Below are 22,803 nucleotides of genomic sequence, written 5' to 3'. Positions count from 1 at the left end.
CTGCCTGTAAGGGTATTCTCAATTCAAGAAATAAACTATGGAAGAAACACTGCTAATATGAAAATCACAATGTTTAAAGTATATATAATAATAGAGTATGTGAAAGTTATCATTCTATGATGCCAGATCAGCTACTTTTACACAAACAAAAAGTCCGAATTATGTGGTATGATATCTAGGGCTGCTGCTTACCAGAGAAAACCAATCTTTGTATTTAACCCCTGCTATCTACTACCTCAAATTTCTGACTCTATTAGAATGAAATACTAGAGAAAGTATTATTTTAAAACTTCAGTATACATCTTTTCAATATTTATATACATATTCACATAGTATAAATGCTTCCTTCAATTCTAATATACATATACATATATATTTCCTTCAATTCTGAGTTTTTATGACAAATAGTTAGGCTTTGTAAAAATCAAATGTTTTAAGCATTTACTACTCAAAAAAATTTAATTTTTGAACCATCCTTGCATTCCTAAAATAAAACCTACTTGATCATTGTATTTTATTCTTTTAATACCTTACTGATCGTTGAGTATTTTATATGTAGACACTGCATTAATTAAGACTGGTCTGTGGTTTTTCCATTATTATACTATCTTTACACGACTATAATGTAAGACTTTATTTTTTATGGCCTAGAACAGCTTAAATTCCTTTAAATTTCTTTCTCAAAAGTTTAATAACACTCAGTTGTAAATAAAGGTTATCATGTTGGCCCTTTCACTGATAGCTCTTCATTCACCCTAATTTCTTTCATGTCAGTTAATTTACTCAAAATTTAAACTACCTCTTGAATCAATTTTTAAAATTTATATTTTTAGGAAATAACTTCCTTTTAGTCTCCAAATGTATTTTTCAGAAATCATCATAATATTCCCTTGAAATTATTTTTGTTTCCCTATTTCAGATTCTCTCTTAAAATTTCCAATTTTGAATATTTTGGTCTATTTGTTCTTAAGGGTAACTATTGCTTATTTCAAAAGTAGAGCCTTGGATTTGTTTATCCTATTATTTTTTGTCTGCTTTCTATATCATTTTCTGCATCTATCTTTATTATTTTTTCTTATTTTCATTTGACTTCTTTTTCTAGTTTCTAGAGATGATTACTTATTCATAGTACTTAAGTAGTACATTTTCTAAATACTTCCTTAGCTGTACCCCATAGATTTGATGTATTATTTTCATTTTGTGATTTTTCACTTTTGCAGTTTTCTAGAAAGTATACAATTTTTACTTGTATTTTTCCCATTGACCCAAATGATTTAAGAAGAAATGCAAAATTTTGCAGTTAGGTTTTACTAAGAAAATCAGAAAACAAAACCTAACAGCATTGTGATGAGAAAATGGTGTCTAAGTTGCACTTTTTGTTTTTGAAATTTAGCCTAACAAATGGTTAATTTTTTAGTGTTTGATCAGTACTTACAACGGTTTTCAGGGTACAGAATTTAAAACCAGTTGGCTGAGCCTCATTGTTTATTTTATATCCTTTATACCCTCATTTTTATACAATTAATCTATCATGGAGTAAGAAATTAACAAAATCTCATCACTATTTTATCTTTTTGGCTTTTTATCTCATGTGGCCTTAACTTTATGAATATTAATGTTATGGTTGTTATGCAGAGATAGTCATAATATTCATATATTTATTGGGTATTGCACCTTTTCAAATGATAAGGAGTATGCCTATGTCTATTTTGTTTATGACCTCTACCTTATCTGGTATGAAGTCCCTCTGCCCTCACATTTTGTTTGCATTATCTGATAATCTTTGCGTATACTTTTATTTTTACTTACTTTGAAGTGCTCTCTTAAGTGGAAGGAGTTTGTTTTGTGTCTGAAAATTTTTTCTTTGAATATAAAATTAAATCTATTTACCTTCATTGATGTGATAGTTTGCTTAATCTGTCATATTTTGCTTTCCCATTTTAATTTTTAAAGTCACTATGTATTTCCTTTGCTATTTCATGCAGTTCTTTTGAGATAAGAAAGGTTTCTCTCTTTATTCTAAAGTTTACTTCTAAAGTTATAAGTGTATACAATGTCCCTAGTCCACTTTAGACATAGCTATTAATTTTACTGACGAATGTTTTCTTTTTTCTCCTTTTTGCCCCCTTTCCTTTACCACCTAGTATTAGTCAATAGGATTATCTTTCTTAGGATTTACCTTTTCATTAAGTACTATCCTTACAGTGTTTTTTATTTAATTTATCTGCTTCAGATAATACTTAATACATAGCTTCTGATGAAACAATCAGCAAGCTTAATACTTCCTGGAGTTTTTTCCTCTTTTTCTTCCCATTTTTTGGTGGTTGTACCAGTTCTATATTGCCAGTTCATATGCTATTCATATTGTTTCATTCCCATATTTTATTCCATTAAATGGAACCAGTCTTTTGTAGTCATTTCTCTTTGCTGAAGTTTATGCTCTATTAGTTTCCTTAAGAAGGGTTCATGAGAACCTTTCCTGACTTTTTTAAATGGTAAAAGGAGTACGTCAAGGCTGTATATTGTCACCCTGCTTATTTAACTTCTATGCAGAGAACATCATGAGAGACGCTGGGCTGGAAGAAGCACAAGCTGGAATCAAGATTGCTGGGAGAAATATCAATAATCTTAGATATGCAGGTGACAACACCCTTATGGCAGAAAGTGAAGAGGAACTAAAAAGCCTCTTGATGAAAGTGAAAGAGGAGACTGAAAAAGTTGGTTTAAAGCTCAACATTCAGAAAACTAAGATCATGGCATCTGGTCCCATCACTTCATGGGAAATAGATGGGGAGACAGTGGAAACAGTGTCAGACTTTATTTTTTTGGGCTCCAAAATCACTGCAGATTGTGACTGCAGCCATGAAATTAAAAGACACTTACTCCTTGGAAGGAAAGTTATGACCAAACTAGATAGCATATTAAAAAGCAAAGACATTAGTTTGCCAACAAAGGTCTGTCTTTGTCAAGGCTATGGTTTTTCCAGTGGTCATGTATGGATGTGAGCGTTGGACTGTGAAGAAAGCTGAGGGCCGAAGAATTGATGCTTTTGAGGTATGGTGTTGGAGAAGACTCTTGAGAGTCCCTTGGACTGCAAGGAGATCCAACCAGTCCATCCTAAAGGAGATCAGTCCTGGGTGTTCATTGAAAGGACTGATGCTGAAGCTGAAGCTCCAATACTTTGGCCACTTCATGCGAAGAGTTGACTCATTGGAAAAGACCCTGATGCTGGGAGGGACTGGGAGCAGGAGGAGAAGGGGACGACAGAGGATGAGATGGCTGGATGGCATCACCGACTCGATGGGCATGAGTTTGAGTCAACTCCGAGAGTTGGTGATGGACAGGGAGGCCTGGCATGCTGTGATTCATGGGGTCACAAAGAGTCGGACATGACTGAGTGACTTAACTGAACTGACTGAAGTGATTCAATTTTTTTTTTTTTTTTTTAACCAGCATACCCCAAAGATGTGTTATGTTCTTTATCTTCAAAAAGTACAGTGACTTTTTATTAGGATATGGCTTCATACTGATCATTCTGGATAACTGTGTCTGGCACACAGTATGCCCATTTGTTGTAGAGATTCTTTTCCCTGTTTTTGCTTTTTATTTTACTGCTAAGTTCTCGTGAATCTTAAACTCTCTTGAGTGTTTGTTTAATTTTATAGTTTCGATTTTCTCCTTCAAAAATTCCTATTATAAATATGCTGAATCACCATTGCTGTCCTCTATGTTGTTTCTCTATGTTATCTTCAGTTCCATTTGTTTGATTTTCTCATATTTTGTGCTTCCTATAATGTCTTATCTCTTCATGTTCCAATTTCATTTTGATTTGTAAAGGGTTTTTTCCCTTACTACTTCTTTTGAGTTCTACAAGCTCACAGTTCATATCTTTTTAATATCTTAGTCTCTTCCTTTTCCTGAGCGCTTCTATTTCTACTTTATGATCTTCCTCCCATAGAAGGGATTGTTTTTCTGTGTGTACATTCTCATTTTTGCTGTTTTCCCCTACATTTTAGCTTGTTGTGTTTTTCTATTTTCGTTTCTTATGGTTTCACATCCAAGCAATTTTTAGAAGGATGCTGCGAGAAAGTGGAGAGCCATTCCTGCCAAATCTCAAAAGCAGAGGTTTTGTTTCAGCATTACTGGAGTTTCCTTCCCAAATGGCTCCTTGACCAAAGCTAGTCCAGGAGGACTACACCCAGCCCTGCGCACAGCTCCTCTCTCCTCCCCTGTAATCACTCACACTGGCATACACTTCAGAATGAATCCTTCACCTCAGGAAGTAGAGCTTTTACATTTTTTTTGAGATCTGTCCCCACTGAGCCATTTAGCTATTACCTGTGCTTTCACGTACTTCCCTCTGGGCAGCTTTGGTTCTCCCCAGATCCTGTGGCACTTTAGATACAACGGGGCTTTCTTGGTGGCTCAGAAGGTACAGAATCTGCCTGCAATGCAGGAGAGACCCAGGTTTGATGCCTGGGTTAGGAAGATCCCCTGGAGAAAAGAATGGCTACCCACTCCAGAATTCTTGCCTGGAGAACTCCATGGACAGAGGAGCCTGGCGGGCTACAGTCCACAGGGTTGCAAAGAGTTGGACATGACTGAGCAACTAACACTTTCACTTTTCAAAGGTTAAGTACTTCAAGGTGTGATCCTCACTTTCTGGAAGTTGGCTTTTGCTATTACTTTCTGAAATCTTTCTATTGACTTTACTCCACAGAGCATCAGCTTTTCTCAGCAGAACTGGGGAGTTTGAAGCTTATGTCAGTACCTAATTTTATTGGAAATGCAGTTTTCGGATTCATTGACTATTTCAATGAACTTTCATTTGTATGATATCCAGACACAGAAAAAAGAAAGTATCTTATAGTTTTAAGTTTATACTAAAGTCAATACTCATCTCATAGATGAAGAATATAAGGTCCAGAGAGATTAAGTAACTTGGTCAAGGACACACAGTTGATAAAAGGTAGAAACGAATTTGAGCACAATCAGACTGACTTCAAAGTCTACCATCTTCAATGTCTACCTTCCACAGTGCCTTCTAGCCACTGTGTTCTCCACACCACCTCGTTGCCCTTGGAAAGCCACACTAATCATGGCAGGATTATTTCCCCCAACAGAAAACTCAAGAGTGGAAAACAGTCTCCAGGTAGCCACCAGAGTTGGTATATGATGTAAACTCTAATTATTATTCTAGTTTTAACCGTTCTCATCTCACCGTGAAAGTTTAGCAAATGTTTTGATAGATGTCTGAAGAGAGCATATAGAACTATCTCAGAGATATTGCAGGCTCTGTTACAAACTACCACAATAAAGTCAATATTGGAATAAAGTGAGTTACACAAATTGGTTAGTTTCCCAGTGCATAATAATTTATGTTTATACTATACTGTAGTCTATTTAGTATGCAACAGCATTATGTCTAAAAAATAATGTACATACTTTAATTAAAAACTACTTTATTGCTAAAAGTGCTAACCACCATCTGAGCCTTCAGCAAGTTGGAATCTTTTTGCAATAGTACCAGAAACACTGATCACAGATAACAATAAAAAATATAAAAATGAAAAAGTTTGAAATATGCGAGAATTACCCAAATGGGACACAGAGGCATAAAGTGAACAAATGCTGCTGGAAAAACAGCACTGGACAGACATGATTAAAATAAGGTTGCCACAAATATCCACCTTGTAAAATACACAATATCTGAGAAATGTGATAAAGCCAAGTGTAATAAAATGAGGCACGCTTGCAGAGAATTGTTAAGGATAAAAAGTCACAGACAAGAGGGGTGGAGAGAACAGGAGGAAAAAGAAAAAGATTTCTATCATAGGACAGACTTTTTACATTAATTTAAGCCTAGCCCTAGATACCACCAAATTGCAATTTTAAATTTAGATAATTGGTACTGATGAATAGAGCAAGAAAAATCTCAGTTGTCTATAAGTTACTTGTTTCATGAGTAACTCTAACCAGGAAATCAATCGAGTTTGTGTCACTTAGGAAACTAGTTACCACTTAAAGAATACTTATTATCAATCAGGCACTTCATTAGATGGTGTACATTTTTTAAAGACTAAGAGTAGCAGCATTAATTAAATTGTTTCTATGGACCAAGAACTATGTTAAGAATTTTACTATATTAAGCCAGGTAATTCCTGTAACATAATGAAGTATGTGCTATTGTTAATCCATCTGAGAGCTATAAAAACAAGTCACAGAGAATTTAAATAATTTTCCCAAGGTCATCCAACTAGGAAGTTCAGAGGCAGAAATTGAATGCAAGCAGTCCCCTGGAGCCAATCTTTTAGCATGACAACTTTCAGGAATGCGTATGTGGTGGCTCAATGGCAGAACTGATTGTATCTCCACTGATTTGCTTCTTAAATAGAAAATACATTATGTGTTGCCAAGACAACGCTTTGCTCTTTTTACTGTAAACATCAAACATAATGACTTCATCTAAACCATGGTTTCAGTAACCACATATGCTGACTCACAAAATTATCTTCTGAGGTTTGAATAACTAATTACCCATTCAATTTATCCAGTAGAGATTAGCTATCCCACGAGCACTTCTAACTTAATACATTTTACCCCACATCTGTTCCTCTTACATTAGTGTCTTTCTCAGTGAAGATCCTCACTACCACACCACACCATCAGTCTGAGTAATGTTTTTAAAGTGCAAATTATATCATGGTATTCTCCTGAGCAAAATTCTTCAATGGCCTCCCATCATACTAAAAATGCAATCCAAACTTTGACATGAGGCATGAAACCTATGTAAACAGCTCCCTTCCTGCCTATCTCATCTATCCTTTCATTTCATCCCACCTCTGCTCCAGCCATGCTGGTCTTTTCTTATTGCTTAAAGCCCCTAAACTCATTTTTAACTCTCAGTATTTGCATTCATTTTTCTCTTTTCCTAGAATGCTCTAAAGCCTTAATTCATTCTGATCAAGGCTCAAATACGACCTGTTCAGAAAGGCTTTTCTTAGCCACATTACATAAACTATAAAATAGTCATCCTCCTTGCCCCAGTCACTCTCTAACTCTACTGTCTCACTGAGTTTTATTATTTCTTTGTAATACTGAAAATTTAGGAGAAAATATATGTGTATATAAACTTGCCTATGAATTGGCTCTCTGGTTGAAATGTAAGTATGTAAGAGAAGAACTTCATATTGTTTTATCATAATATTCCAACATTTAGGACAATGACTAAAAACAAAGTAGGTCCACAGTATTGCTTGAATGAATTAATCAACCCAATTATCTATCCCAGAAACCTGGTAATTATCTTTGATACTTCTCTTCCCACCCATTTTGTATTCAATTACCATGTCCAACACAACCCTTAGCTGAGTTCTCTTTACTTAGCCAGATTTTAATATTAGCCTCCTAACAGATTTCTATGGCTTCCCTCATAGCTCAGTTGGTAAAGAATCTGACTGTAATGCAGGAGAGCCCAGATTCCTGGGTTGGGATGATCCCCTGGAAAGGGAATAGGCTACCTACTCCAGTATTCCTAGACTTCTCTTATGGCTCAGCTGGTCTTGTATGACATACTTGTCCCATCCCTCATCCACACTGCTGCCACAGAAAGCTTGGTAAAGTACAGAACAAAATGAAGATTAGTTCATGACACTCCTTCCTATAACACATCAGCAGTCCTTGTAGCTTTCAGTACAAAACTCATTCATCTTAGTTCAGCCCTCAGGCCCTTAATAATGTAACCTCTTGCCTACATTTCTAATCTCACATCTCAAACCTTCCTAATAAGCTTTACCATTTGGCAATATTCTGTGCATATTATTACATATTATTGCTGGGGAGGTTGGCACTACTATGATTCCACTAGGAATGGATAACTGGACACACCACATATGGAACTTTCCTAGATTCTTCTCCCTGAGTATCTTTTCTAGATTGACTTAATCTGTATCCTTTTGCTGACATCTACTATACCTTAGAGTGTAACAGATTTTCTGAGTTCTGTGAGTCCTTCTAGAGCATTGCTGAGCCTGAAAGTGGTCTTCGGGATCCTCAAATTTGCTGTTGGTGTCGAAGGAAGTGTGGTCTTCGCAATTGCCCCCTAATTTATACTAATTTATGCACTTTTTCTCAATGATTTATCTTCTCATTCTATATTTTCTACTCCTGACATTTAACTTTCCTTTAATTTCTTGCTATATCAAAGCTTACAAAAGCTCATTCTTTCAGAGTCCTGATAAGAATGTCCCTTCATGCCAAATTTACTCATTTGACAAGACACTTCAGGTGATACCTCCTCTTCAGGCTTCAGTGCAATTTTTGGTTTGTTGTTGTTTTGTTACAAACTAATGACAAATAGGGGGCTCCCCAAGTAGCGCTAGTGGCAAAGAACCCACCTGCCAACACAGTAGACACAAAAGATGTGGTTTGATCTCTAGGTCAGGAAGATCCCCTGTAGTAGGAAATGGCAACCAACTGCAGTATTCTTGCCTGGAAAACTCCATGGACAGAGGAGCCTGGAGGATTACAGTCCATCGGGTCGCAAAGAGTGAGACACAACTCATATGTGTATGTATGAGCACAAATATGCATAATGACAAACAGATCCTTTCTCACGGTGGAGAATTCTGACAAAATGTGGTCCACTAGAGAAGGAAATGGCAAACCACTTTAGTATTCTTGCCTTGAGAACCCCATGAACAGTATGAAAAGGCAAAAAGATAGGACACTGAAAGATGAACTCTCCTCTTTCACTTTCATCAAGAGGCTCTTTAGTTCTTCTTCACTTTCTGCCATAAGGATGGTGTCATCTGCATATCTGAGGTTATTGATATTTCTCCCGGCAATCTTAATTCCAGCTTGTGCTTCCTCCAGCCCAGCATTTCTTATTATGTACTCTGCATGTAAGTTAAATAAGCAGGGTGACAATATACAGCCTTGACATACTCCTTTTCCTATTTGGAACCAGTCTGCTGTTCCATGTCCAGTTCTAACTGTTGCTTCCTGACCTGCATACAGGTTTCTCAAAAGGCAGGTCAGGTGGTCTGGTATTCCCATCTCTTTCAGAATTTTCCACAGTTTATTGTGATCCACACAGTCAAAGGCTTTGGCATTGTCAATAAAGCAGAGTTGGACTATAAAGAAAGCTGAGCGCCAAAGAATTGATGCTTTTCAACTGTGGTGTTAGAGAAGACTCTTGAGAGTCCCTTGGACTGCAAGGAGATCCAACCAGTCCATCCTAAAGGAGATCAGTCCTGGGTGTTCATTGGAAGGACTGATATTGAAGCTGAAACTCCAATACTTCGGCTACTTGATGAGAAGAGCTGACTCAGTTGAAAAGACCCTGATGCTGGGAAAGATTGAGGGCAGGATGAAAAGGGGATGACAGAGGATGAGATGGTTGGATGGCATCATCAACTCAATGGACATGGGTTTGGGTGGACCCTGGGAGTTGGTGATGGACAGGGAGGCCTGGCGTGCTGCGGTTCATGGGATCACAAAGAGTCAGACACAACTGAGTGACTGAACTGAAGTGAACTGATATATTCACTAGTTAGGAGAAAAGAATTATTGGCAGAGGGAAGATGAGGGAGAGATGAAAAAAGACAGACAGGAAGTTGGGGGGAGGGAGAGAAAAAGGAGAAATGGCATCTCTGTAGATGCTAAAACTAAGACTCATACCCAAGCATCTCACTCACTCCAGTGGCTATATGTAGACTCTATGGTGTAGAAAATAATGCCGAAACCAACAGACAAGTAGAGTCAATGGCTATACTTGCTTCTATAAATGCTGTGCTGTGCTAAGTCACTTCGGTTGCCTCTAACTCTTTCTGACCCTATGGACCATAGCCCACCAGGCTCCGCTGTCCATGGGATTCTCCATGCAAGAATACTGGAGTGGGTTGCCATGCCCTCCTCCAGGGGATCTCCCCAACCCAGGGATTGAATCCACAGCTCTTACATCTCAAGTATACAAGAGCCAAAGATCCATTTTACCTGTCAACATTCAACAATATTCTATCACAAATTGGAGGAACAAGAATAGTATTATGTTTATCTTCCAAAATGTAAAAATTCACCTTTTAGAAGCTGGTAACTCAAAAGATTTAAAAGAAAGTTATCAATTTTCAGATAAAAAGTTATGAGTAATTTCATTTAATGGAGTGTAATAAATTACAGTATTAGCTCATTATTAAATAACTTAATATAAAATAGCACTTGTGTTAGTTGCTCAGTTGTGTCCGACTCTTCATGACCCCATGGACTGTAGCCCGCCAGGCTCCTCTATCCATGGAATTTTCCAGGCAAGAATGTTGCAGCAGATTTGCCATTTCCTTTTCCAAGGGATCTTTCTAACCCAGTGATTCAACCCCTGCCTCCCACATTGCAGGCAGATTGTTTACCGATTGGGTCACCAGGAAAGCACTTAATTTTGACAAGTTCTCACTGTTTAAAATTTTCATATATCTTGGTCAATTAAGTCCCCAAAGCTATATTTTTTCAATCTGTAGGAATGACAAAATAAATAATTGTCTAAAATAAAATCAGCATTGTAAATCAGAAAGATCATACAGGCCTTAATATACTTTTCCTTGCCAAATTACCCAAATTGACTAGATTAACTAGATAAGTACCCACTACCCACTTTCTACTGTTCTGTAATCTCAGCCAAATCGTCTTGCCAGAATTAAGACTCAAAGACAGTGCAACTACAAATTGACACTTTCCATGGGCATTTGCCATCTACCTCTACAAGGATTTAACCATGTTCTGCTATAGCTGCTGTTCTCCAACACCCTCTGAAAGGAATTCAGGGTGGAGAGCAAAACTGAGCCATTTTGTGCTCTTAGAAAAACTGGCAGAACAAGTCATCAGATAGCTAGATATTTTCAGAAGCCGATTTTATGAGCCTAATTCTTGTATCTCCTCATGTCTAAGTCCTTCATGGTAACAACTGTTCATAATTAGCAGAAGCCTTCTGCAAAAATATATATGTTTGACTGCATGTATTTCCCCTTCATCAAAATTATGTATATATCATGTATGGATGTGAGAGTTGGACTATAAAGAAAGCTGAGTGCCAAAGAATTGATGCTTTTGAACTGTGGTGTTGGAGAAGACTCTTGAGAGTCCCTTGGACTGCAAGGAGATTGGTCCTGGGTGTTCATTGGAAGGACTGAGGGTGACTCTGGAACTCCAATATTTTGGCCACCTGATGCAAAGCGCTGACTCATTTGAAAAGACCCTGATGCTGGGAAAGATTGAGGTCAGGAGGAGAAGGGGACGACAGAGGATGAGATGGTTGGATGGCATCACCGACTCAGTGGACATGAGTTTGGGTGGGCTCCGGGAGTTGGTGTTGGACAGGGAGGCTTGGCGTGCTGCAGTCCATGGGGTCGCAAAGAGTCAGACATGACTGAGCAACTGAACTGAACTTCCTCCCACCTTTTTTTGCAGCAGCTCTTCAGAGCTGTCTAAAATGCTGTCTCTCCCAGACTACAGTCTTCATCTTGCCCCAAATAAAACTTAACTTTCACAATAGGCTTCCTGGATTCCAGCTCACTGAGTTAAGGAACTAAAGGAGTTGTTTAAAACCAACTATTTTAATTTTTTCATACTATTGGTATATGGAAAAAGGAAGTTGTTCAGAGTATTTTTTTTCCTACTGAATTTATCGTATACTCATCATATATATAACAGCTATGCACTAAGCACTTTACATGCATTATCTCATTTTATCCACACAATGACCTTCTTCTTATGCAGTAAGAATTATTACCATCTTCATTTTGAAGTCCTAAAATCGAGGCTCAAAGTATATAAGAAACTTGCTCCAGGTCACATAGCTGAAAGGCACTAGAACCTGGGCACAAACCCAGGCTGCTGGTTGCAGAACACCTGTACCACAATCACTGGGTATGTTCGAAAAGGAAATGTGACTTTATGAAGTATTCTTAATATAAATACACCTATTTTGGGTAAAGAAATAAAAGCAACTTATTTATAAAATCAAGCTTCCCTGGTGAACCAGTGGTACAGAATCTGCCTGCAATGCGGGAGACCTGGGTTCAATCCCTGCGTCAGGAAGATCCCCTGGAGAAGGAAATGGCAGCCCACTCCAGTACTCCTGCCTGGAGAATTCCATGGACAGAGGAGCCTGGTGGGTTACAGTCCTCGGGGTTGCAAAGAGTCAGACATGACTTAGCTACTAAACAGCAGCAACAGCAATTTATAAAATGAGCAATGAAGCTTTAACTTACATGAAAAATTTTTGGTTAAGTGTCAGGGTTTTCACAGAAAATGCTTGGGGTTTTCACAGAAAATTCTTGGAGTTACTGCAACTAGAATGAGCTGCTTCCTACACACACATTTTAGGTTAAATCTTCCACAGAAAATATCTTTTGGAGACAAGTATTTTACACAGATTTCTACACATGTGGTGTGCACACCAAGAGGTCATGAATTTGAGAATGCTGTGTATATTGACAATTAGCTTACATGTCATATGGTGTAAGGTACTATGTAGAGGTGTTACAACTATGCTTATCTCCCTGGCCACCAACCCACCAACAGCATAAGAAAAGTAGACTGTCTTATGTAAGAAAAGGGGTCATTATCTGCCAAATTCTCGGAAGACTCAACCTTAAATAATTTTTTTGAGGTATAATAGAATCATTTTTTCATTTGGTTATATCAAAACTGTGGTTATAAAACAAATGATTTATGTTTATTAATAATCATCTTCTTAGCTGTGCTAAAATTTAAATGAATAACAAAACCTGGAAAATAACAGGTGTTTATCTCTGCTCAGTCTTAAAATTTCACTAAAATGAGAATAAGAAAATGTGGTTTAAAAACCATATAGGCAAAATGAAAGGGTAGAAGAGACAACAGCAGATAAGAGACATCAACAAATTTTTGAAAGATGAAAAACACAGGAAGGAATTAGCAGAGCTGAGAAAACTGAACACTAAGGGCTTGCAGAAGCAAGTACTAATGATAGGCAGGCCCGTTCACAAGGCAAAGTCCTGACAAAGCTCAAGAACTGAATGCACCAAATCACTGAATTCAAGAGAGAAGCATAAGGCATCATATGTGGGAGGGGGAGGGCTTGAGAGTTTGTATAAGAAACTTTGAGAGTAAAATTGAAGATTAAAGCTTACTTATGTACTGGAGAAACAGTAAATCCTAGCGGAAGATGAAAGAGAAGTGCCATAATGAGAACAAGTGAATTCAGTAAAAATTTACATACTAAATGGTGAGACCACCCCCTTTTCCCCTCACAAGGACCTCTTTATATCATTTAACTCCAATAACAGTGGCAACCAGGATTACATTCTACAAGTAAGAAATTGGAGGATTCTTCTGTGAACAAACTGGATAGCCTTAGACATTTGCAGTCCAACAACAAGATGGCCAGCAAAGCTCCTAATTTTTCACGCTTTAGGTAAAATATACCAGTTAAAAAGCCCACCCATGAAAAATGAGTTTCCAAGCATATTTTTATTGCCTTGCTTTTAAATGAAAATGCAAGTACTAGAGACTTAAGAACTTTTCCAACATAAAAGACAGATTAAAGAAAACCAAAACTTGTGGGAAACAAAGATAATACAGGGAGCAGAACAAAACTTCAAAAAAAGTATTTTTATCTTTGGAAGGCTGAGTAGATATTGCATCAAAGAAATAAGAACAAAATTTAAGGCACAATCAGAGTGAGAAATCTCTTAAAAATTTAAATACAGCATTAGTAAAAAAATTTAAATATTTGAGAATAGTGACTAATGAAAATCTGATATAAAATGGAGAGAAAACAAAAATGGAAAATCAGAGCCAAATAAATAAATAAAAATAAGGTACTCAATCCAGGAGATCAATATCTGACCAACAGAACTTGCAGAAAGAAGAAATAAATACGTCAGAGAGACAAAACTAAGATAGAAAAATTTCTAGAAAATGAAAGATGTTTCTATTACATTGAAAAGGCCTAATGACTACCCATCAGAATATAGTGAAAAAAGACCTGTACCAAAACACATTATTGCAAAATTGCAAATATTGAGGAGAAACATGATCCTAAGGTTTAAAGTGGAAAATTAAAAGGTAATATATAAAGAATCAAGAATTAGTAAAACATCAGATTTCTTAACTGCAAGCCGTAAGACAACAGATGCAAAAATAGATTTAAAATTCTGAGAGACAACAATTTACAGCCTAAAATTCTATACCCACCCAAACTCCCCTCAAGAAAATGAGTGAAATAAAAAAAAAATATATATATATATATATATATATACCTATCTCAGAAATGCCATGTTACAAGGGGTATACCCTCTAAGTACACATTCTCAGGATGCTACCAGATGATATGCTCCACTCAAATTAGGTAATGGACAATGAAAAAGGAAAATGAGTTCCAAGACACTGGATCTAACACAGTTGAGAGATATCAATTCTACAAACAATTAGACAGCTCTCAATCCATTCCAACAGAATCTTAGTTTCCAGAAGAAATATCTCCAAGGGTGGAAAAAAAAAATCAAATGATTAGAGTATTTGGTGCATTTTTTAAAAAATATTTTTCAAAGAAGTTTTAAAATTCTTTTGGGATATCTAAGAATTAGTGACAGTGCCATAGAACAAAAAGCAAACAAAAAAAAAAAAAAAAAAGAGGAAAGGAGATAATCGAGAGGATAGAAGAAGAAGAGGGGCATCAGTTCAGTTCAGTTGCTCAGTTGTGTCCGACTCTTTGCAACCCCATGGACTGCAGTACGCCAGGCTTCCCTGTCCATCACCAACTCCAGGAGCTTACTCAAACTCATGTCCATTGAGCCAGTGATGCCATCCAAACATCTCATCCTGTCATCCCCTTCTCCTCCTGCCTTCAATCTTTTCCAGCATCAGGGACTTTTCCAATGAGTCACCTTCAGGTGGCCAAGGTATTGGAGTTTCAGAGTCAGCATCAGTCCTTCCAATGAATATTCAGGACTGATTTCCTTTAGGATGGACTGGTTTGATCTCCTTGTAGTCGAAGGGACTCTCAAGAGTCTTCTCCAACACCACAGTTCAAAAGCATTAACTCTTCAGTGCTCAGCTTTCTTTATAGTCCAACTCTCACATCCATATATGACTACTGGAAAAACTATAGCTTCAACTAGACAGACCTTTGTTGGCAAAGTAATGTCTCTGCTTTTTAATAGGCTGTCTAGTTTGGTCATAACTTTTCTTCCAAGAAGCAAGCATCTTTTAATTTCATGGCTTCAGTCACCATCTGCAGTGATTTTGGAGCCCCCAAAAATAAAGTCAGCCACTGTTTCCCCATCTATTTGCCATGAAGTGATGGGGCTGGATGCCATGATCTTCATTTTCTCAATGTTGAGTTTTAAGCCAACTTTTCCACTCTCCTCTTTCACTTGCATCAAGAGGCTCTTTAGTTCTTTGCTTTCTGCCATAAGTGTGGTATCATCTGCATATCTGAGGTTATTGATATTTCTCCCAGCAATCTTGATTCCACCCTGTGCTTCATCCAGTCCAGCATTTCTCATGATGTACTGTGCATGTAAGTTGAGTAAGCAGGGTGACAATATACAACCTTGACGTACTCCCGGGACAACTCACCTTGTGCCAATGGTATCTCAAAATGCATGTTGTGGGTGAGGGGCCTGGTACCAGTCTCTGAGTTTTGAGACATCCCCTTTCTCTAATTAGCAGCCTGCTAGTAGCTATATAGTGGAGAGTGGCCCTGGAATGACTTTGAGGAGATACCCCACGTCCAAGGTCAGAGAAACCCCAGCAAGACGGTAGGTGCTAGAGAGGCATCTGTGTGGCACTGGAGCAGCTCTGAGGAGATAACCCATGTCCAAGGGCAAAGGAGAAGCCCCATCAAGATGGTAGGAGGGGTGAAATCATGTTTAGAATGAAACCCCATACCTGCCAGAGACACTCTGAGGGCTCAAACAAACCTTGTGCACACCAAGACCCAGAGACCCCACAGAGACTGAGACAGAACTGTGTTTGAGGGTCTCCTGTGAAGGTATGGGTCAGCAGTGGACTGCTGCAGGGGCAGGGGCTCTGGGTGCAGCAGACCTGAGTATGGCATCAGCCCTCCTGGAAAAGGTCGCCATTAACCCCACCATCAAGCCACCAGAACTTACACAGGACTGGGGAAACAGACTCTTGGAGGGCACAAACAAAACCTTGTGTGCACCAGGACCCAGGAGAAAGGAGCAGTGACCCCAGAAGAGACTGACCCAGACTTGCCTGTGAGTGTCCAGGAGTCTCCAGCAGAGGCGTGGGTCAGTGGTGGCCTGCTGCAGGGTTAGGGCACTGAGTGCATCAGTGCATACATGGGATCTTTTGAAGGAGATTGTCATTATCTCCATTACCTCACCATAGTTTGACCTCAGGTCAAATAACAGGGAGGGAACACAGCCCTGCCCATCAATAGAAAATTGGATTAAAGAGTTACTGAGCATGGCCCCACCCATCAGAACAAGACCTAGTTTCCCCTTCAGTCAGTCTCTCCCATCAGGAAGCTTCCATAAGCCTATTATCCTTCTCCATCAGAGGGGAGAAAGAATGAAAACCACAATCACAGAAAACTAACCAATCTGATCACATCAGCCACAACCTTGTCTAACTCAGTGAAGGGGCATAGGATACGCATAGGATATTTAACATAAAAATGTTAAATACTCATCATCAAAAAAAGGAAGTCAATATAATACACAAGCATATTATTAAGAACTATGGATAGTAAAACCAAAAGAAAGTGCTAAGAGAGTTTGGGTAAAGGATTGCAGGACTAGATAAGGTCAGGGAATATTATTTTCTGTTACATGTTTTGCAGCTCAACTTGATTTTTAAACTGTATACTTGTACTAATACTTTGATACTTTAAGTTTTGGAAACTATTATAAGCACTGATAAATAAATTTTGTTTCTGAAAACTCTAATTTGGGATCATCTCTAACTCAAGGAGACATATTCAGCAGTATTAAGGTTACAAATGATATCTGTAATCATTATCAAATCACGATTTCTCTGAAAATATTCTTCTAGCCTCCTGATTAGACATTGTATCATGCTATTTCAACAACAACAATTTTAGGAAAACAGTACTTCTAAGTTTCTGATAACATACCACAATTTCACTTCATTTTTGTGCTCAAAAGCATTCAATTTTATAAAATCAAAGAAGTTTTTAAAATATTTTTCTGTTGAGAACTCAAAATAAAATGGTATGGATATGTAAAATCTGAAAAGCTGTTCACCCTGAAATAAAACAGCACATTTTGTATTCTCTAAATGAAACCTTAAGGTTAAAAGAAAGATATTTCTTTCATCTACTCCCTTCACAGGTTCTGAATTTTTAAAAATTTATTCATAAATATTCAGTTTTCCTTCTTTGTCTAGGTTTTCAATATTTTGATAATGACACATTTTATAAATTATTAAACTCATAACACCAACAGATGGCAATTGTAAAGCAACAGGATTTATAACAGAAGAGGGTTTTTTTTGTTGTTTGGTTTTGGTTTTTATTTGGGGCAGGGGGCGGGAATGGTGTAGATGTGACAGACTCAAATTCAAGTTTTAGCTTTGTAAGCCTGGGCCAGCACCTTCCTTGAGCCTGTTTCTTCATCTATGATAACCACCCTACAGGTTCATTATGAGGATTAGAATAGCATATGTAAAATTCCAGCAAGGACAACATATGAAATAGATATGATTAATGACAATTCTCCTTTTCTTATCTTCTCTGTTGTCCAAGAGGCTTAATTTTAAAGAATCTGTAGACTCTGCAGTCAAAGTACCTGAGTTCAAATCTTGGTTCTCCCATTTATTATTAGCCTGCAACCCTAGGGGCAGTTATTTATTCTTCTTAACCTTGGACTCAGTAATTCATGGGTGTAATTATAAAAACCCTGCAATGAAGTGGTGACGAAGAAAACACATATCCTGCTAGCACAGTGACTGGTACTTAACAAGTTATCAGAAACTAACATAATAAAAACAAGAAATTGAAAGACAGTTTCTCTCTGCAGTTCAGTTCAGTTGCTTAGTTGTGTCCCACTCTTTGTGACCCCATGGACTGCAGCACATCAGGCTTCCCTGTCCATCACCAACTCTCAGAGCTTGCTCAAACTCATGTCCATCAAGTTGGTAATGCCATCCAACCACCTCATCCTCTGTCATCCCCTTCTCCTCCTGCCTTCAAACTTTCCCTACTTACAGCAAACTAAAGTAACAAATGACTTGGTCAAGAATAGCACTTAATAAAGTTACATGTGACCTGATTTAATGATCTTCCCATAAAAGACAATTAGAAAATGCCTTTTGTGATACATTTTAATTCGTATTTGTGTTACTTGACAGAATACTTACCTAAGTCCACTTATCAGTTTGGTCAATCAATCAGAGTACTACCCCTTTGTGCTCTCTTTCTACCTATAGCTATTTTACTTTCTAATATTATTCAATAAATTGACCAAATTGACAAGTGACTCCTTGCTCATTGAAAAACTGGTTCTATCAAGTGAGCACTTTTTTTACCCTTTGACAATGGCACTTTTTTTTTTTTTTCCACTTTGGAGCCAGAGGCATTATTTTATTCACATTTCAATCACTGCCAATCAGGATACTATGTGGTAAACAGAAAATATTATTTAAGTTCTATTTAATAAATGAATAAATTAGGGTATACATAGATACCAGAAACTCTATCACCATACTACCAGAGCAACTAGCTACCAAACAAAAACAAAACCTTGAACTATTTTCCAAACCTCTCCATTTGAATTAAATGAAATCCCAAGTCCACTAGTATGTAAAATTTTGTTTCTTAATGATGTAAATCTAGATGGAACATTTAGCATATGCTTGTGTTGTTTCAAGAAGTGCAAAGGTAATTCAGTCACAGTTTGCCACCCCCAATAACTCCCACTTAAAATGAAGTCACAAACAAAGTCTTTTTACTATACAAAACTTCCCTTTTACAGAGTTTTCTTAAAAATGTAAGTAATTTCACAGACAGAAGATATGAGTAATTTCTTAAAGGTCATATTTCCCCCAAAATTGGTTTTTTCACCCTTACATTCTCATTGTACTGTGTAGAATTTTTTATTCCTTAACACTGAATTTAAGGTTATAATGACTTTAAAGTTATATACTTTTGCTCTCAGGAATCCAATTTTTTACATAAGCAAATAAGTAACAAGGTAACATTCTTACCTTGATCTTGTGCATGAACAGCACCCCCTGACACACATAGTACAATAAAATGAAGAAGCAGTTTCCTAAAAATAAAGAAAAAATCAGGAAAAACTTAGTTGGACATTTCTGACCTGTAAGTTATAAAACCCAAAATAAACTCTAGTGAAGGATTAAGAATGGAGCTATTTTTGATTAACACAGTATTTTAATACTAATACTGATTAAAAGCAAGAGCCCTGAATTCAAAGTTTTGGTTTTGTCACTATGTCTTGGGCACCCTATTTAATAATCACTGTGTCCTAATGTTTCCATTCATTAAATCCATCTCGTAAGGTTTTTTGAAGATTAACTAAAAAGCTTCATTTCAAGTACCCAAAACAGTACCTGGCACAGAGGAAAAACTCAGTAAATGTGAACTAATACAGGTGAAATTATTATAAATGGTATATATTATGTCAAATCACCACACATGCAGTTTTACACAAAGTAAAATTATTGGCAGATTGGCACAAAATACAACTTACAGTCACTTAACTGCAGTTATTATAAATTTATGGGATCAGTTATTTAACATTTTTACACAAGATCTATTTGTAGATTATATTCAAATCACTTGTACTAGATTCATGATGGAGTCTAAAAATATAACAACCTGTAAGATATCAACACTGACCACTGTGATTAGCATAATTATAAACACCATACTCAAACCAACTACAAATCAAAATGTTCATTCATGTTGATTAGTGACATAGAAAATACTTTACAATTTTTTAGCTTAATCAAACTTTTCATAGATTTTGTTGATTAGTCTTCATAATTGGCTTTATCTACCTCCCAGCTGAAAATCAGAGATAGTTTCACACTTGATCTTAGCCAAAAGGCCGAGAAGCGATCAGAGATAGTTTCAAAAAGTAATGGGCATGCTGAAAATATTTTATGATCTAGTTTTTCTCGCTAATATTGACTCTGATTCTGTTCAGTCTAACTCAGAGACTCCCCAAATGATACTTCTGAAAATACAGTTCTGCAAGGAGTGATGACAAAGCCCTTTGATACTATAAAATTATACTACTTGAACAGAACAGTTTTTAATAAGACTTTGATAAAATACTTAACTGTTATTAACTATACAAATCAATTTTAAATCATAGAAATTTCAACTGATATGTGCAAATAGTTGAACCATGTATTTTAATGAAGCCTATAATAGTTTCCCATATATTGTGTCATCCATGAGATGTTTCTCAAATGTTAGTCTGCCAACATTTTTGGTTTTTTGTGAAAAATCCAGATTCTGGGCCTTCCCAGAGACTTCATAAATTTGAAGTGGATACTCAGCATGTACACATTTCTAACCAAGTGATCTAATACCGATTGTGTATGTACCAAACTGAGAAAAAACAATTTAGAATATTTACTGTTAATAGTTACATTGTACTTAAAATAACCTAATATTAATACTTGGTTTAAATCACATATCTAATTTTATAATATGACACAAATAAGATTTGACCTTTAAAAAAAAAACTTCTGCTACTCTAGATCATGGTTTTCAAATAGGAGTATGTAACAGAATCACCTAGAGGGCTTGTTAAAGATTCTGGGCTCCACCCTGAGAGTTTCTGACTCAGTAGGTCAGGGTGGAGCTCAAGAACTTGCAGTTATAACAAGTTCCCAGGCAATGCTGATGCTGCAGATCTGGGGCATCATACCCTGAGGACCACAGTTCTGGAACAGGTGATGCTCAGAGATGGTGTGAGGCCTACTTGTTTTTCAGCTTATTACCATAGCTGATTAGTGGACTCACCTGGTGACTTCTAAAAACTACTAATACTTGGGTTTTGCCCTCCCCACCACACCCTCAGAGATTCTGACTTTAATTTGTTGTACAGGGAGTTTTAAACACTTCCCAGGTGATTCTAATGAGGAAAGTTGAGGACAGCAGTAGAAAATTAAAATAATTTCCTTGGGTCCTCCAGGATGAATCCTAATGTCATCCAGAATTTGAGTAAAAGAAGGCACTTTTCCTTTCAAATTTGTATTTTCAACTGGCAGCATGTGCATCAGTAAGACTAGAAAATAGCTCAGGATTCCAATCACTGAAGAAGAGTATATCAGAATTATGCTGTTTTAGTAGAAAATGGAACATGAAAGGAAGCACTTCTCACCTGCCCAAAGTAATCCAGTTCACTGAGAATTTAGAAACAACTGAAAAGGCACTGTTCCATTCCAAATACAGCTAAAGTACAACTAGCACTATTCACCAGGCAATTCAGTCAACTCATGGACTTCCCCAATGACCTCAGGGGAGAAAAATGGAAGAGTTCTTTCTAGACATGTTAACAAGTCTATTCCTGGTGTGAGGCAGGAAAACCTGAACACATCAAATATCATCCCTTAGCCAGGTGATTTTAGGAGATTATGACAAGTCAGTTGAGCCACACCTTATGTAAGTGTACGTACTTACTAACTTGATGACTAACAGAGAGGTAGAGATCAATGATATAAAAAAGATTTTCTTTATCTTTTTCTAATTCTGCCCCAAACTTAGAGCCAACTGCTGGGCGGTACCCAAGAGGCTTGCAAGCCTTATACGTGGCCAGCCACTATACTGAGAGCCCAGAAACACAGAAAGAGATATCAACGGCTTATTGGAAAGGAGTCTTAAGAACCTGAAGGAAAAAAAAGTCCTTGAGCAATACCTCCACTGTGCCCAGCAGACCGCAAGCAGGACAGGACCATAACCTTCCAGAGGAAGAGAAGGCTACCATTTATAGGGCAGAACTGAGGTCAGGTTGGCTCATCAGTTACCAGGGAAACCGGGGGCGGGTCAAACAGGTAGGCAGTTACTAATTAAGTCCTACAATTCGGAAGACTGGATAATCATGTGAGTGAAGCAGGGCCTGGTGGAGCAGAGGACATACAGAGAGCAAGAGAATCGCCATCTTGAATGGCCTAACCATACAACTAAGAAAGAACAGGAAAAATTATCATTCAGCTCCAACCTCCTTTTTCTTTTTTTTTTTAAAGCAATAAATATCGACCAATTACATCTGACATCCCAAAGCTCCAGCCACACCATGTTTTTCTCTATTCTATGGACAAACTTTGTTAAGTGCCTGAAAAGATCTCTCAGTCTCCACCTATCAGAATCTTAAGTATCATCAAAGCCTAATGTGAACACCCCATGAATTTTCCCATCATCCCTAGAGAGGACTGCATCTTTTCCTCCCCTTTGTACTCTTGATGCTTTAATTATAACTTTATTATAGCCCATATGTGCTGTATCTTTTATGATTAATTAGTAATAAATATCTGAGCAAGTAACAGGTCTTCACCTTTGGTCATTTTCTTACATAAAATTAACACAATTGATATTTTAAAACAGGAACAGAATAATAATAAGACCTCTCAATGACTGAGGAATTTAGTTCTTCTCTATGAACCTAATTCTTTTAACACTTAGAAAAAGTTAAGTAAAATAGGGGCACTTTTAGTTGGATGTCCAAAGAGAGAAAGAAGAATTTTTAAAAAAAGTCTTCTGTGGTAGGGTAAATGAAAGCCTTCTTCTTTTTCATTTTAACTGTT

The 22,803-nt window shown here is 37.2% G+C and overlaps 1 protein-coding gene across 8 annotated transcripts in view; it reads right to left on the bottom strand.

Moving 5' to 3' along the window:
* COL24A1 (collagen type XXIV alpha 1 chain) overlaps positions 1–22,803 on the bottom strand; it is a 371,899-nt gene that overhangs the window by 340,948 nt on the left and 8,148 nt on the right. For all 8 annotated transcript variants that reach the window (XM_043460779.1, XM_043460785.1, XM_043460778.1 and 5 more), the window contains one exon: positions 19,231–19,295. In XM_043460779.1, the coding sequence (XP_043316714.1) occupies positions 19,231–19,295 (65 nt within the window). The remainder of the gene's footprint in view (positions 1–19,230; positions 19,296–22,803) is intronic.

Source organism: Cervus canadensis, chromosome 2 (genome assembly GCF_019320065.1).
Source record: "Cervus canadensis isolate Bull #8, Minnesota chromosome 2, ASM1932006v1, whole genome shotgun sequence".
Lineage (NCBI taxonomy): Eukaryota > Metazoa > Chordata > Mammalia > Artiodactyla > Cervidae > Cervus > Cervus canadensis.
Note: the sequence above shows the minus strand (reverse complement) of the source record. Positions and strands in the feature narration are given on the sequence as shown.